Source organism: Scyliorhinus canicula, chromosome 7 (assembly GCF_902713615.1).
Source record: "Scyliorhinus canicula chromosome 7, sScyCan1.1, whole genome shotgun sequence".
In the NCBI taxonomy this organism is placed as follows: Eukaryota; Metazoa; Chordata; class Chondrichthyes; order Carcharhiniformes; family Scyliorhinidae; genus Scyliorhinus; species Scyliorhinus canicula.
In genome coordinates, this window is record NC_052152.1 from 192,200,527 (window position 1) to 192,214,832 (window position 14,306).

Below are 14,306 nucleotides of genomic sequence, written 5' to 3' on the forward strand. Positions count from 1 at the left end.
TCCTCCTCTCCATGAGCTCCGGCTTCTCCGAAACCACAAATATCGCTAACAAAGAATCTGGCTCCATCTCCTCCCCCACCATCCTTGTTAGGGCCGCAAACACTCGCACCCAGAATATCTCCAACTTTTGCAGCCCCAAAACATGTGCGTGTGATTTGCTGGTCCTCTCCCACACTTCTCACTCATCTGCCACCTATTGGAAGAACCCACTCATTCTCGCCCGAGTCATATGTACCCTGTGTACGACCTTGAACTGTATCAGACTCATCTTTGTGCATGAAAAGGTTGCATTTACCCTTTGCAGTGTCTCACTCCATACTCCCAATTTATCTTCCCTCCCAGCTCCCCTGCCCATGTTTCCTCAATCTTCACCACCTGCTCACCTCCCTGCTCTCCCAGTCACATGTATTTATCTCCAGTTCTACCCTCCCTTCCACATCCGGAAGCAACAGTCACTCCAGCAGGGTATACCACAGCAACCTAGGGATCTCCTTCCACACCTTCCGCGCAAAGTCCCTTACCTGCAAGTACCTAAACTCAATCTCTCTCGGGATTACCCTTTCCATCAATTCGTCCAGATTGGCAAACCCTCCCTCCAGATACAAATCCCTCACCTTGACCAGCCCTGCTTCTTTCCACCTCTTATACATTCCATCCATTCCCACCCCCACCCCCTTGGTTCCAGTTCCAATTAATATTATTCCTAAATTCAGATAATTTCGAAGTATAGCAGTTTTGAGCAGCCCCAACAAAAGCTGTTGTTGAACACCACTCATCACCTTTCAAGAAGTATTACCCTTTTATCTTAAATCTCTGCCTTCCAACTACCATTCTATCAATGTGGCCAAACTCCCCTTCATTCCACTTGGTGTTACAGTAGGGCTTTGCTGCGTTGTCTGTGATGTTTTTTAAATGAAACCTTGACCTGATGCCCTTCTGTTGAGGTGGATATAAAAGAAAAGAAACAAGCAGTTCTTCCAATGTCCTGGCCACCATTTCCCCTTCAACTGATACCCCGAGGAACACAGATATTTGTTGTTTGTGGAATCTTTTATTTCAATGAGATGATGGCTGTTTAATACCAGCTGGATTGTGTGTAGAATAGATAAAATATTTGTACAGGTGTGCAATGTGAACTGATGAGCATTCTATACTGGACATATTTCAAATATAATTATGAAAGGAACATTATTCAAATCTTGTTGTTGTTCAGTTCAGAATATGATATTACTCTGGATTTTGCATGCTTCAAATGCATATTGCATTTCATCAGGTTCACACGGAGGCATGAGCATTGCTCAGCAAACAGGGGAGTGGGGATTGCCAAACTCTACTGGGAACACAGGACCTAGTTCTTTGATCAGATCAAGCTCAGACTATAGCTCATCTCTGCAAAGAGCTATGGTGGGAAACTCCTCACTTGTAATGCAAATGCGATCTAATGGACAATCTGGTGCAAGAACATTGCTTCAACAACAGATGATGGGACTGAGTAAGTTTTTCTATGCTTTCATTTCTTCCTCCCTCTTGTTGCGCGCTACTCATTGATGGTTCACAACTGACACATCACAAACTGCACAAGTATGATAGTATTTACTTAGGTGTATTCTCCGCTGGTTGAGATTCTCTGTTCCGTTGTCAGTGCACCCCTGCCTGCGGGTTTCCTGGCGGTGTGGGGTGGCCACAATAGGAAATTCCATTGGCCAGCGGCAGGAACAGAGAATCCCGCTGCCGGCGACAGGAGGAGAACATGGCTGAGGAGGTGGTGAATTCACCCCAAAGACTTTTTATTTGTACTAATGTGTCACATATACTTTAAACACGATTAATGTCACACAGGCTCTTTAATTCAATGAATGTCTCACAGATTCTTTAACTCAACATAAACATTGCTCAACTCACAAATTGATTTCCAGTATCACCCTAGCAGAACAGCTGGCTTCTTCTGTGAGGGTACTTCACTGGTCTCAGAGTCCCTGATTTGGGGTCGTCTTCTGCAATAGTTGTTCCCAGCTTTTGCTCCAGAGCTGTCGCTCCTGAGGCTTCGACCTGTACATGATTTCTCCAATATTCCAGAACAGTGTTTTTCAAACTTTTCTTCCCGGGACCCACTTTTACCAACCAGCCACCCTTTGGGACCCACGCCGGCCGACCTTCCCGACACACCATTTTCCCTTCCCTTTAATGTGACAGGTGAGCCTGCTTGGTCCTCATTATCTCACTTGCTTTTTCATTCAATGTTGCATTTCTGCTAAGGACTTCAGCTAGTGGTTTACGTTTTTGCTGCATCCTTTGGAAAAAATCAAGAGGTTTGTTCTCACCATGGTTAGTCTTCAAATGTCTCTGAAGTTTTGAGAGTTTTAAATTCTCATTTGCCAGTGCGTTCCATCATATAACACACATGGGCTTTGCACCCTGATCAGCATTGGCGCAATTAACAAAGCCATACCTGGCAGCTACAAAATGGGGGAATCTCTGCTCCGTGATTTCACGCCAAAAGACATGCAGGGCGTGTGATATCAGAGTACATGCCGGGAGCGTGGCCTGCTCACTGCCGCGCTTCTGTTAGGAGGACTGCAGAGTTGGCATTTAAAAGCCGGTTGCGGCCGGCATTCTCAATTTAAAAGCCGGTTACGGCCGGCATTTTTCATTTCAATGCCGGTTGTGGCCAGCATGCATTTAAAAGACGGTTTGTGGCGGGCATTATCCATTTTAAATGCCGGTTGCGGCCGGCATTCTCAATATAAAAGCCGGTTGCGGCCGGCATTCTCATGTGATCTGGAACGCCACGACAATCTTTCACGATTCTTCTGACGCCCGCCCAGGACCCACCTGCAGTCACGACCCGCAGTTTGAAAAACCCTGTTCTAGAATTCTCAATGACATGTGTAAGACCTTCATGTGGCTGAAGTTGTTCTTCCAAAAGTATGGCAAACAGGATGCATCTGTTTCATTGGCCCTAAGCAGCTTTCCATCTTAACAGGCATTGCAACCACAAAGGCCAGGTGACCCTCTTGCGCAGGGTCTGCAAATGTTTGCGGTTGTCTTGTTCTACAGTCCGTTCCCGTTTTTCTTTTGTTATGAAGTTGCTAACTTTTGTTTAATACATTTCTTGAGATTCACCACCTTGTGTCTGAACACCTGAGGTTTCCATCATTGTGCACTTGTTACTGTAGCTAGAGTCAGAATATTTCTTTACTTGACCAAATTTCCCATCATGCAATTTGGTTCACGAACACTCTTATCCCCCCCAACCTTCAGACAGAAGCTGGGGGAATTAACATGGTGAGCAAAGAAATGGCAAAAGAATTGAACACAAATAACCTCCCAGAAATGTTAGGGAACCAAGAGTCTAGTGAGGGCATAATTGAAGGAAATCCGTGTTAGCAAGAAAATGGTTCTGTGGACATTAATACAGTTAAAGGCTTACAAATCATCAGGGCCTGATATTTACATCCCAAAATATATACTGGATGCATTAGTGGTCATCTTCCAAAATTCTATAGATTTTGGAGTAGTTCCTACAGATTGGAGGTTAGTACATGTACCTCCACTATTTAAAAAGGGAGGGAAAGAAAAAAGGGAGAATTAAAACCCAGTTAGCCTGACATCAGTAGTGGGTAAGATGCTAGAGCCGTGGATGGCAACCTGTGGTCCATAGAAAAAATAATACAATTGCCCTGTCTGTATCATAGTCGATGTTACATTATTATTCACAAGGTCATTTGCTTCACAAGTGTAAGTGTGCATCATAACCTATTAGAAATAGCTGCATTTTAAATACTCGTTGCTATACAAGATTGACCCCCATCAGACAAAGGTTATGCAAAAATAATGTTTAAAATGGCTTGCATAAGTTGTAGGCTGCAAAATATTTTGGTGTCTGTCTATGGTCTGCATAAAGGGAAAGGTTGGGAACTGCGGTGCTAGAATCTTTCTAAAAGACGTGATAACAGAACATTTGGAAATTGGACAAAACCAGAAAGGCAGACCATGATTAACAAATATACTGTACTTTTTTGAGGATGTAACTAGCAGTATAGATAAGGGAGAGCCAGTGGATATGGTGTATATGAACCTTCTGAAGACTTTTGATAGGGTCCCCCATAAGAGGTCAGTGGGCAAAATTAAAGCACATGGGTAGGGAGTGATGGATTGGCATGGATCGAAAATTTGTTGCCAGAAAGGACAAACCGGAAACAGAGTGGAAATATTTCTTTTCTTTGCCGAGTGGCAGGCAGTGACTCGGCACTGCAGGGATCAGTGTTTGAGGCCCAGCTCTTCACGATATGTACTATTGACCTCGATGAGGGAACCAAATGTAACAATTCCATGTTTGCTGACAACAAAACATTGGATGGGATTGAGAGTTGTGAGGGGGAAGCACGGAGGCTTCAAGGTAATTTAGACAAGTTGATTGAGTGGGTAAACACATGGCAGATGTACTACAATGTGGTTGAATGTGAAGTTATACACTTTAGTGTGAAAAACAGAAAGGATGAGTATTATTTAAATGGTGATATATTAGAAGTGTAGATGTATAAAGGGACCTGGGTGTCCTCGTACACCAGTCAATGCAAGTGGAAATGCAGGTGCAGCAAGTAATTAGAAAGGCAAATGGCATGTTGGCCTTCTTTGCAAGAGGATTTGAGTTCAGAAATAGTTATATAGGGCCTTTGTGAGACCACATCTCGAGCATTGCATGCAGTTTTGGTCTACCTACATAAGAAAGGATATACTTGCCAAAGAGGAAGTGCAGTGGATGTTCACTAGGCTGAAACCGGGGTTGGTGGGACTGTCCTATGAGAAGAAGTTGATTCGCCTAGACCAGTATTCACTAGAGTTTAGAAGGATGAGAGGAGATCTGATTGAAACATATAAAATTCTAACTGGGCTGGACAGACTAGATGCAGGGAGGATGTGTTCCCTGGTTAAGGAATCTCGAACCGGGGACAGTGTCTCAGGATAGGGGGGAGAATATTTAGATCTGAGATGAGGAATGTTTGTTGGGGATGGAGAGCCCTAATGCTGGTGCTTGGAGAGGGGTTGGGGGGTGTCATGATACTTCGGGAGGGCGGGATTGGGGGTCCCATGCCTCTTGAGGGGTAGTTTCTTTCTGAGCTGATCAGGGTGCCCCAATCTCTGTGGAGCTGGCCGCACCAGCTCTATCAGACTCTGCTCCACCTCAATGACAGCATAAACCACGGCCACTGATTTTTTATTTCACATAGTTTCAAGATGTGGACTAAAATCTCGGCTGTGCAGCTGGAGCGCTACACGCTGCTTTTAAGTTGGAACATGACACTTTGGGGTGGGGAAAAAATATGGTAAGATTCCGCCCTCTGTTCCTATGTTTCAAGGAAGTTTTAAAATGGGCACCAGAGATGTAACAATGTGCTTGTCTACATTGCTAAGCCCAGGTTAATGGTTATGTTATTGGAGATGACAAGGAAAGTAAGGCACAGATGAAAGAGAGGAAGGAAAATTGCAGAAGTATCTGAACGGTCTTTTACGCACCTGTTTCCAACAGGCTTGAGTTGTATTAGTAGAGGCAGAGGATCAGATCACAAGTCTAGTCTCTTGACTGGAGGTTTAAATATAAATTGTGATTGGGTGGAGCAGTAAGATAGAAATGCGAATCTATTTAATTTTACTGTACAGCGTCCAGATTTTACGAATCTGCAACCTAATTTTTTTCATAAGCGTTCTCTTATTATCTAGGACCTTCAGAAATGGATGTGGGCCTTGGAGGTCCACAGTTTGGACAACAGCAAGGGCCAGCCAATCCAACTGCATCATGGACAGAAGGTGTCCTTCAGCTGGAACAAGGAGCCTCGGGCAACCCGAGCAGGTGAGCTTGCTGGTTGTGCTGGGGGCATAATGGTTGTGCCGTGTGTTTTTGTTTCATAATTGAGGTTCACCTTTTGGAGTAAATATTCATATTACAATCAGCTTGGTCTTTAATTTTTGACGACATCATTTGTGTTCAGTTCAAGCATTCACAGGTCAGATGTTGCACTAAAAAAGAACAGAGTTAAACATTCTACAAGCAACTCCTATTTGACATTTTAATTTCCTATATTTGCTACCTTTCTGGTCACTCTGAAAATTAACGACAGATTACAGGTCATTGCTGTGCACACTGGGAACTATTGTGAGATTCACCAAACCCACGTCATGATTGACAGACCGTCATGCCACCATTTTGGGATGAATTCCAACACACTGTGCCAACTGTCCCACCTTTTTATTTGTGTCAACTGAAGTTTAACTGGATGCAGGCTGTCCCATGGTCAGTTTCTTTGGCTTCAGGTGGTTGAGTCTAAACACCAAAGGAATGTCGCAATCTATTGAAGTGTTGAGTAAGAGAACTCTGGAGTCATTGTCCTCACAGTTTTCTCTCCTTTCCTCCTTGGCAAGCTTTAAGCATCTGCGCTGAATGGCTCCCTCAGATTGGGCGGCTGAGATTGGAAACTTGTGTAGACAGGGAACGGAGCTTGTGTCTAAGTGCCCCGTAGAACAGTGTGCAGCTCTATTTGCCGGCTGATTTTCTTGGGTTAAATTTTCAAAGTATTTCTGCTAAAGGGAGGTAATTCCAATATATGGAACTACTTGTGAACCTCCTCAGGGATACTCCATTATGACGAGAGCATGGCTGTGGAATTATTTCAGATTGCTCTCCCAAAGAGCCGACATAGGCACAATAGGTTGCATGGGTTTCTGTGCCATGAACTTCTCTGGTCTGAGAATCTGAGCTGCTAACGTGATAAAACTAGGAAAGTTAATCTATAATTCACCAATGATCTACAGTGAAAGAGGTTGCAGATTTTGGTCAGAGTCTCTGGATTCGTATGTATTAATACAGCCATGTATACTATTCCCTCCTTCCTCTACCCAAATTAATGATTGCTTGCAGTCAATCTATACTGTTGGCACCTGCAATAATGCTTTTGGTTTTAAATACGGTCTGTTACAGGCAGCCATTTGGAAGCTCCCTGGATGATCTTCTTTGCCCTCCCACTACTGCAGAAGCTCAAAATGATGAAAAAGCGTTACTGGATCAATTAGACACACTGCTGAGCAATGCGGATGAAATGGGTCTGGAAGAAATTGACAGGGCGTTAGGAATTCCAGATCTTATCAGTCAGGTACCACAATCAAACTTCTGTTTTGTATTTTTCTTTTATTGATGTGTGGCACTGACCGCAAGTGATATGAGAGCTGGGGAATGGTAAATAATCATTTGTACGTTGTACTGCCATTGACAGCTTTATTTTTGGGGACTTCATGGCTACATGCAGGTTACATCAATGTAACCCAGTCTCAATAAAGCACCTTGACAGCACAGTGTACCAGCCCAAGATAACTTAATGGGGAATATTTGTTTTCTTTTTGGTAGCGCATGTGCTAAAAGAGATAAGTTGTGAAACCAAATTAGCAAGTGGTTGGACTTTTCTTGTGCAATTGCGTTCTACGTCCATTGTCAGGCAATGTAGATCATGGTATTCAAAATACAGACATTCCTTGCTTCAACTGCATGTTGTATCCTGCATTTTCTCCATCTCCTCCCCATTTTTCAGGCCTAAAGTTGTCGGTATTAATTTCAAATTGGCTGCTACTCGTCTTCGTAAACTTGGTCTGTTGGTCCTGTGTCTGTGCCATGGGTTAAACAAACAGTTGTTGGCAGCAAAGTTGAGCTGATGTTGGGAATTTAAGTCAGGAAATGAAGTGCGTCTCATTTCATCAGTGTAGTAGTTCATTCATTGATATTTTCACTGAAGTATAATGGCCAGATTTCTGGATTGATGGGGAGTGATGTAAATTGATGTGGGAGTAGCAAAAGGATCAATTTCCCAAAAGGACCAAAATGGTGGTGTATATTGATGATTTTTACATAGAATTTACAGTGCAGAAGGAGGCCATTTGGCCCATCGAGTCTGCACCAGCTCTTGGAAAGAGCACCCTACCCCCTACCCAAGGTCAATACCTCCACCCTATCCCCATAACTCAGTAACCCCACCCAACTAAGGGCAATTTTGGACACTAAGGGCAATTTATCATGGCCAATCCACCTAACCAGCACATCTTTGGGACTGTGGGAGGAAACCGGAGCACCCGGAGGAAACCCACGCACACACGGGGAGGATGTGCAGACTCCGCACAGACAGTGACCCAAGCCGGAATCGAACCTGGGACCCTAGGATCAATTTCCCAAAAGGACCAAAATGGTGGTGTATATTGATGATTGGCCTTCCTGATTCCATCCCTTATAAATGTCTTTTAAGTTTTGAAATATTGAAGATTAAATTTGTATCAAATAAGCATTTGTAAAATATCTACAGGCTCAATACTTCAGATAAACATTTGTTTCACAATTAAAATGCACGCGCAATTTGAGTTGTTAAACCTTAAGTATAATTTGTTGCCATAGTCATTCAGTTTTTTTAAAAACTTTTAATTTCACAAGTGTTGCTTTGGCAGATGGTCACAGGGCAAGTATGAGTATACCTATACACTTAAATTTGATAATATTAGTGCCATATTGAAATATGTTTAAAAATCTGGCTCACCGAACTTGCTACCAACTGCAAGATCATTTATTGTCTCAAGTGCAGTGTATTGTTGCCTTTTGTATCAGCGTGTACAGCTGAAAGGATTCTCACGGCTTTTGCTCTTATTTAAATGCCGCAAAGGAAATCAAAGTGGATAAATGTGCTACTGTATTCAATTGGAGATTGCGGGGAGCACTCAATTTTGCCAGTTATTTTCAGTGTCAAATAGCAGTAGAAAATGACCAGCTGTGAAACTGTGGCCCATGCTTCAAGGAAAAAGGAAATGTATTCAATACCATATTGGCTTGAATGAAATTCAGAGATCGCTGGAGATTGTTTTATACAAGAATTTGCTGTCTTGCATATACTAATGAGGTGTCTTAACCTGTTTCTAACATCCCCGCTCTGAAATTGGTCGGCACTTAACCTGCACATGATCTAACTCAGGGGTGGGCAAACTACGGCCCGCGGGCCGCATGCGGCCCGCCAAAGGTATTTCTGCGGCCCACCAAGTCATTAAAAAAAAACATTTTAAAAAAAATTTTTTTTTTTTTTTAAGGTTAATGGGGGGGGGGGGGGGGCCTGTTGGGTTACTTACTGGTATAGGGTGGATACGTTGACTTGAGTAGGGTGATCATTGCTCGGCACAACGTCGAGGGCCGAAGGGCCTGTTCTGTGCTGTACTGTTCTATGTTCTATATGAGGCGCCCAGAATCATAACCGGGTGAAGTAATTATTTTACTTGATATACTATGCGGCCCTTTGTGAATTGTGAATTTCTGAATGTGGCCCTTGCACGGAAAAGTTTGCCCACCCCTGATCTAACTAGTTTTACAGGATCTCCAGCAGACTACACTCGTCCTGCTTGCTGTCTTCTCGACCAGTTTGACAGTCGCTGTCGGCAATCAAACTGGCTAATCTCATTCTAAAAGTGATCAGGAAACTGCCCACATGGCACCTGCAGATTGCTGGTCCTGTGATAATGAGGCTGTGAGACTAATTTGCATTGTACAGCCAACCCCTGAAGGGTGGTTTGCAATTGCACCTCCAAATTTCTGTTCATGGTTGGGGTTAACCAATTTACCCCCTTTGGATTTTGCTGAAAATGGATAACTAAATCAAGTCTACTAAATCAAGTCTGCTAAATCCTTCCTTTTATTTGTCCTGTGAAGTTTAACAAGCATTTAGAAAATTGTCAAAAGAACAGACATTGATGTGAAGCACATCAGCTAAAAGTTTTTTTTTAATGTAGCATTCCAAACCTGTCTGACTTATTCACCACTTTATATGTGAAGTTTCTGTAAAGCAGGGTTAGTTATATTGTTGTATCAGATGAACTGATTGACAGACTGATGGTGCATTGCACTGACTTGAAATAAAGAATTTGAATCTGCGAAAGAGAATAGAGATGGAAAATTTGGATACTTTCACCATTAGTTAAAGTTTTATAGAATGAATTGATTTAACCCTTATTATTTTTGCTGCCTAGGCTCAACCTCTTGAGACGCACTCAGAACTGTTCTCGGGGCAAGACGCGACCATGATGTTGGAACAAAAAACTATATATGGTCAACCATTTCCATCCCAGCCTGGTCCGGTACAGGGGTGTTATCCTTCCATGCAGGGCCAGCAACCGGGCTTTAACCCCATGATGAATCAAATGGGTCAACAAGGCAGCTTCCCCATTCCCAACATTCATGCCAGAGCAAACTTTGCCCGGCATCGCATGATGAATGCTTCTGCTCCCAAACAACTCAGATTGCAACTTCAACAGAGGTTACAAGGCCAGCAGCAGGTAAGAGGAGCTTGTACAGTGAATCACATTGTTGAACATGTCTTTTAGACCGTTTCAAAGTTTAATTCTTGATCATGTAGATGGAGGAAGTGGGTTAGAAGTTCCACACTACGAGGGCTCGGGAGTACTCTTTTTTTTCTCCCATGTGCACAGGGTTTATTCCCGTATTGATTTCTTTGTCCTGAGTAGGGGACTGGTCCAGAGGGTGGAGGAGGCCGAATATTCGGCTATTGCGATTTCGGACCATGCTCCGCATTGGGTGGATCTGGAGATGGGGGAGGTGCGGGACCAGCGCCCGCTTTGGCGTCTGGACGTGGGGTTGTTGACTGATGAGGAGGTGTGTAGGAGGGTCCGGAGATGTATCGAGAGGTACCTAGAGGGCAATGATACTGGGGAGGTCTGGGTGGGGATGGTGTGGGAGGCTCTGAAGGCAGTGATTAGGTGGGAGCTGATCTCCATCCGAGCCTATAGAGAGGGGGAGAGGGAGAGACTGGTGGGGGAGCCGTTGAGTATAGATAGGAGGTACGCGGAGGCCCCGGAGGAGGGATTGCTGGGGGAGCGGCGTAGCCTGCAGGCCAAGTTTGATTTATTGACCACCAGAAAGGCGGAGACACAGTGGAGGAAGGCTCATGGAGCGGTCTAAGAGTATGGAGAGAAGGCGAGCAGGATGCTGGCGCATCAGCTTCGCAAGCGGGACGCGGCTAGGAAGATTGGTGGAGTGAAGGGTAGGGGTGGGAATGCGGCAGGGGGCAGAGGTCAATGGGGGTCTTTAGGGACTTCTACAGGGAACTGTACCGGTCGGAGCCGCCGGGGGTAGGAGGGGGAATGGAGAGCATTTGTGGACAGGCTGCGATTTCCAAGGGTGCAGGAGGAGCAGGTGGAGGGACTGGGGGCGCCGATCGAGTTGGAGGAGCTGGTCAGCGGGATTGGCCACATGCATGCAGTCGGAGAAGGCGCCGGGACCGGATGGGTTCCCGGTTGAATTTTACAAGAAATACACGGACCTGTTGGGCCCCCTGTTGGTTCAGACCTTTAACGAGGCATGGGAGGGGGGTGTTTTGTCACGGGCACTGATTTCCTTGATCCTGAAGCGAGATAAGGACCCCTTGCAGTGCAGATCTTGTAGGCCAATTTCACTGCTGAATGTGGACGCCAAGTTGTTGGCGAAGACCTTGGCCACTAGAATAGAGGACTGGGTGCCGGGGGTGATACATGAAGATCAGACGGGTTTTGTGAAGGGGAGGCAGCTGAACACTAACGTGCAAAGGCTGCTAAATGTGATAATGATGCCGGCGGCAGAAGGAGAGGCGGAGATTGTGGTGGCATTGGATGCGGAGAAGGCCTTTGATAGGGTTGAGTGGGTGTACTTGTGGGAGGTGTTAGAAAGGTTCGGGTTTGGGGTGGGATTTATTAAATGGGTGAGGTTGCTGTACGAGGCCCCAATGGCGAGTGTAGTGACAAATGCGAGGAGGTCCAAGTACTTCAGGCTCCACCGTGGGACGAGGCAGGGGTGCCCCCTGTCCCGCTTGCTTTTTGCGTTGGCAATTGAGCCTCTTGCCATGGCTCTCAGGGAGTTGGGGAGGTGGAGGGGTCTGGTGCGGGGTGGGGAGGAGCACAGAGTGTCGCTGTATGCAGATGACTTGCTGCTGTATGTAGCAGACCCGGTGGGGGGAATGCCGGAGGTGATGGAGATTCTTGCTGAGTCTGGGAGTTTCTCGGGCTATAAATTGAACCTGGGCAGGAGTGAGCTGTTTGTTGTACACCCGGGAGATCAGGAGGAGGGGATTGGTAGGCTCCTGCTAAAGAGGGCAGTGAGGAGTTTTAGGTACCTGGGGGTTCAGGTGGCTAGGAGCTCGGGGACTCTGCACAAGCTTAATTTTACTAGGTTGGTGGAGCAGATGGAGGAGGAGTTTAAAAGGTGGGACATGCTGCCGTTGTTGTTGGCGGGTAGAGTACAGTCCGTTAAAATGACGGTGCTCCCGAGGTTTTTGTTTTTGTTTCGGTGCCTCCCCATTTTCATTCCGAGGGCCTTTTTTAGGAGGGTGAACAGCAGCATTCTGGGATTTGTTTGGGCGCACGGGACTCCGAGGGTAAGGAGGGTCTTTTTGGAGCGGGGCAGGGATAGAGGGGGGCTGGCGCTGCCCAACCTCTCTGGGTACTATTGGGCGGTTAATGTCTCGATGGTACGTAAGTGGGCAATGGATGGGGAGGGGGCAGCATAGAAACGGATGGAGAGGGCGTCCTGTGGAGGCACGAGCCTGAACGCACTGGTAACGGCGCCGTTACCGCTCCCTCCAACGAGGTACACTACGAGCCCGGTGGTGGCGGCTACCCTCAAAATCTGGGGGCAGTGGAGGCGACACGTGGGGGGCTCGGTGGAGGCCCCGCTGCGGGGGAACCACCGGTTTGTCCCAGGGAACATTGATGGCGAGTTCCTGGGGTGGCACAGGGCGGGCATTAGGATGTTGGGAGACCTGTTCATTGACGGGAGGTTTGCGAGCCTGGGTGAACTGGAGGAGAAGTTTGAGCTCCCCCTGGGGAAATGTTCAGGTACCTTCAGGTCAAGGCGTTTGCTAGGCGGCAGGTGGAGGGGTTCCCTTCGCTGCCCCCGTGGGGGGGTAATGGATAGGGTGCTTTCGGGGGTGTGGGTCGGGGATGGGAAGGTGTCTGACATCTACCAGGTGATGCAGGAGGTGGGGGAGGCGTTGGTAGAGGAGCTGAAGGCTAAGTGCGAAGTGGAGCTGGGGGAGCAGATTGAGGAGGGGACATGGGCGGACGCCCTGGAGAGGGTGAACTCCTCCTCTTCATGTGCGAGGCTTAGCCTCATCCAGTTCAAGGTACTGCACAGGGCTCATATGTCCGGGACGAGGATGAGCAAGTTTTCTGGGGGTGAGGACAGGTGCATTAGGTGTTCGGGGAACCCAGCGAACCATGCCCGTATGTTTTGGGCATGCCTGGCACTGGGGGAATTCTGGCAGGGGGTGGCGAGGACGGTAGGGTCCAGGGTCAAGCCAGGCTGGGGACTCTCGATATTTGGGATTGGGGTGGAGCCGGGAGTGCAGGAGGCGAAAGAGGCCAATGGTTTGGCCTTTGCGTCCCTAGTAGCCCGGCGGAGGATCTTGCTGCATTGGTAGGATGTGAGACCTCCGAGCGTGGAGGCCTGGATCAATGACATGGCGGGATTCATTAAGCTGGAGAGGGTCAAATTCGCCCTGAGGGGGTCGGTACAAGGGTTCTTTAGGAGGTGGCAACCTTTCCTCGACTTTCTGGCTCAACGATAAGGAACTAGGTCAGCAGCAGCAGCAACCTGTGGGGGGGGGGGGGGGGGGGGGTTCCAGGGGGGTATTGTTTAAGTTAATTTGCTTATTGTTAATTTATTTTGTTGTTTATTGGGGTTGGGGGGGGGTTTGTTACATGCGTTGTTACGGGTGCCGGGAGGTGTTTATTATTGTTATTGTTATTATTGTTCTGTTGATATTTTTTTTTTTTAAATTCCAATAAAAATTATTTAAAAAAAAAGAAGTTCCACACTGGTAGTTTGAACCCTGCACCAGAACAAGTAGGCTAGAGGCTCAATATTGGGCCTGGGTGCGCTGTGGACAACTGCTGGGTATCTTCATCAAATAGGTCTTGGGAGAGCAATAGAAAGGGGTTTGTGAGAGAAAGTAAACCACACACTCACTCACTCACACTCCCTTCCAACAGCTAGCAGTGGCCAATTCCTTAAAGTACGATATGAGCAGTTGCCATCCCCGGTAGAACCTTTCAATTGACCTCATAGAACATAGAACACTACAGCGCAGTACGGGCCCTTCGGCCCTCGATGTTGCGCCGACCTGTGAAACCATCTGAAGCCTATCTGACCTACACTATTCCATTTTCATCCATATGTCTATCCAGCGACCACTTAAATGCCCTTAAAGTTGGCGAGTCTACTACTGTTGCAGGCAGGGCGTTCC

General features: G+C 46.5%; 1 protein-coding gene across 10 annotated transcripts in view; it reads left to right on the plus strand.

Moving 5' to 3' along the window:
• Positions 1-14,306, plus strand: part of LOC119969648 (nuclear receptor coactivator 3-like) — a 289,402-nt gene that overhangs the window by 251,269 nt on the left and 23,827 nt on the right. For all 10 annotated transcript variants that reach the window (XM_038803571.1, XM_038803581.1, XM_038803575.1 and 7 more), the window contains 4 exons: positions 1,274-1,492; positions 5,722-5,851; positions 6,977-7,148; positions 10,042-10,347. In XM_038803571.1, the coding sequence (XP_038659499.1) occupies positions 1,274-1,492; positions 5,722-5,851; positions 6,977-7,148; positions 10,042-10,347 (827 nt within the window). The remainder of the gene's footprint in view (positions 1-1,273; positions 1,493-5,721; positions 5,852-6,976; positions 7,149-10,041; positions 10,348-14,306) is intronic.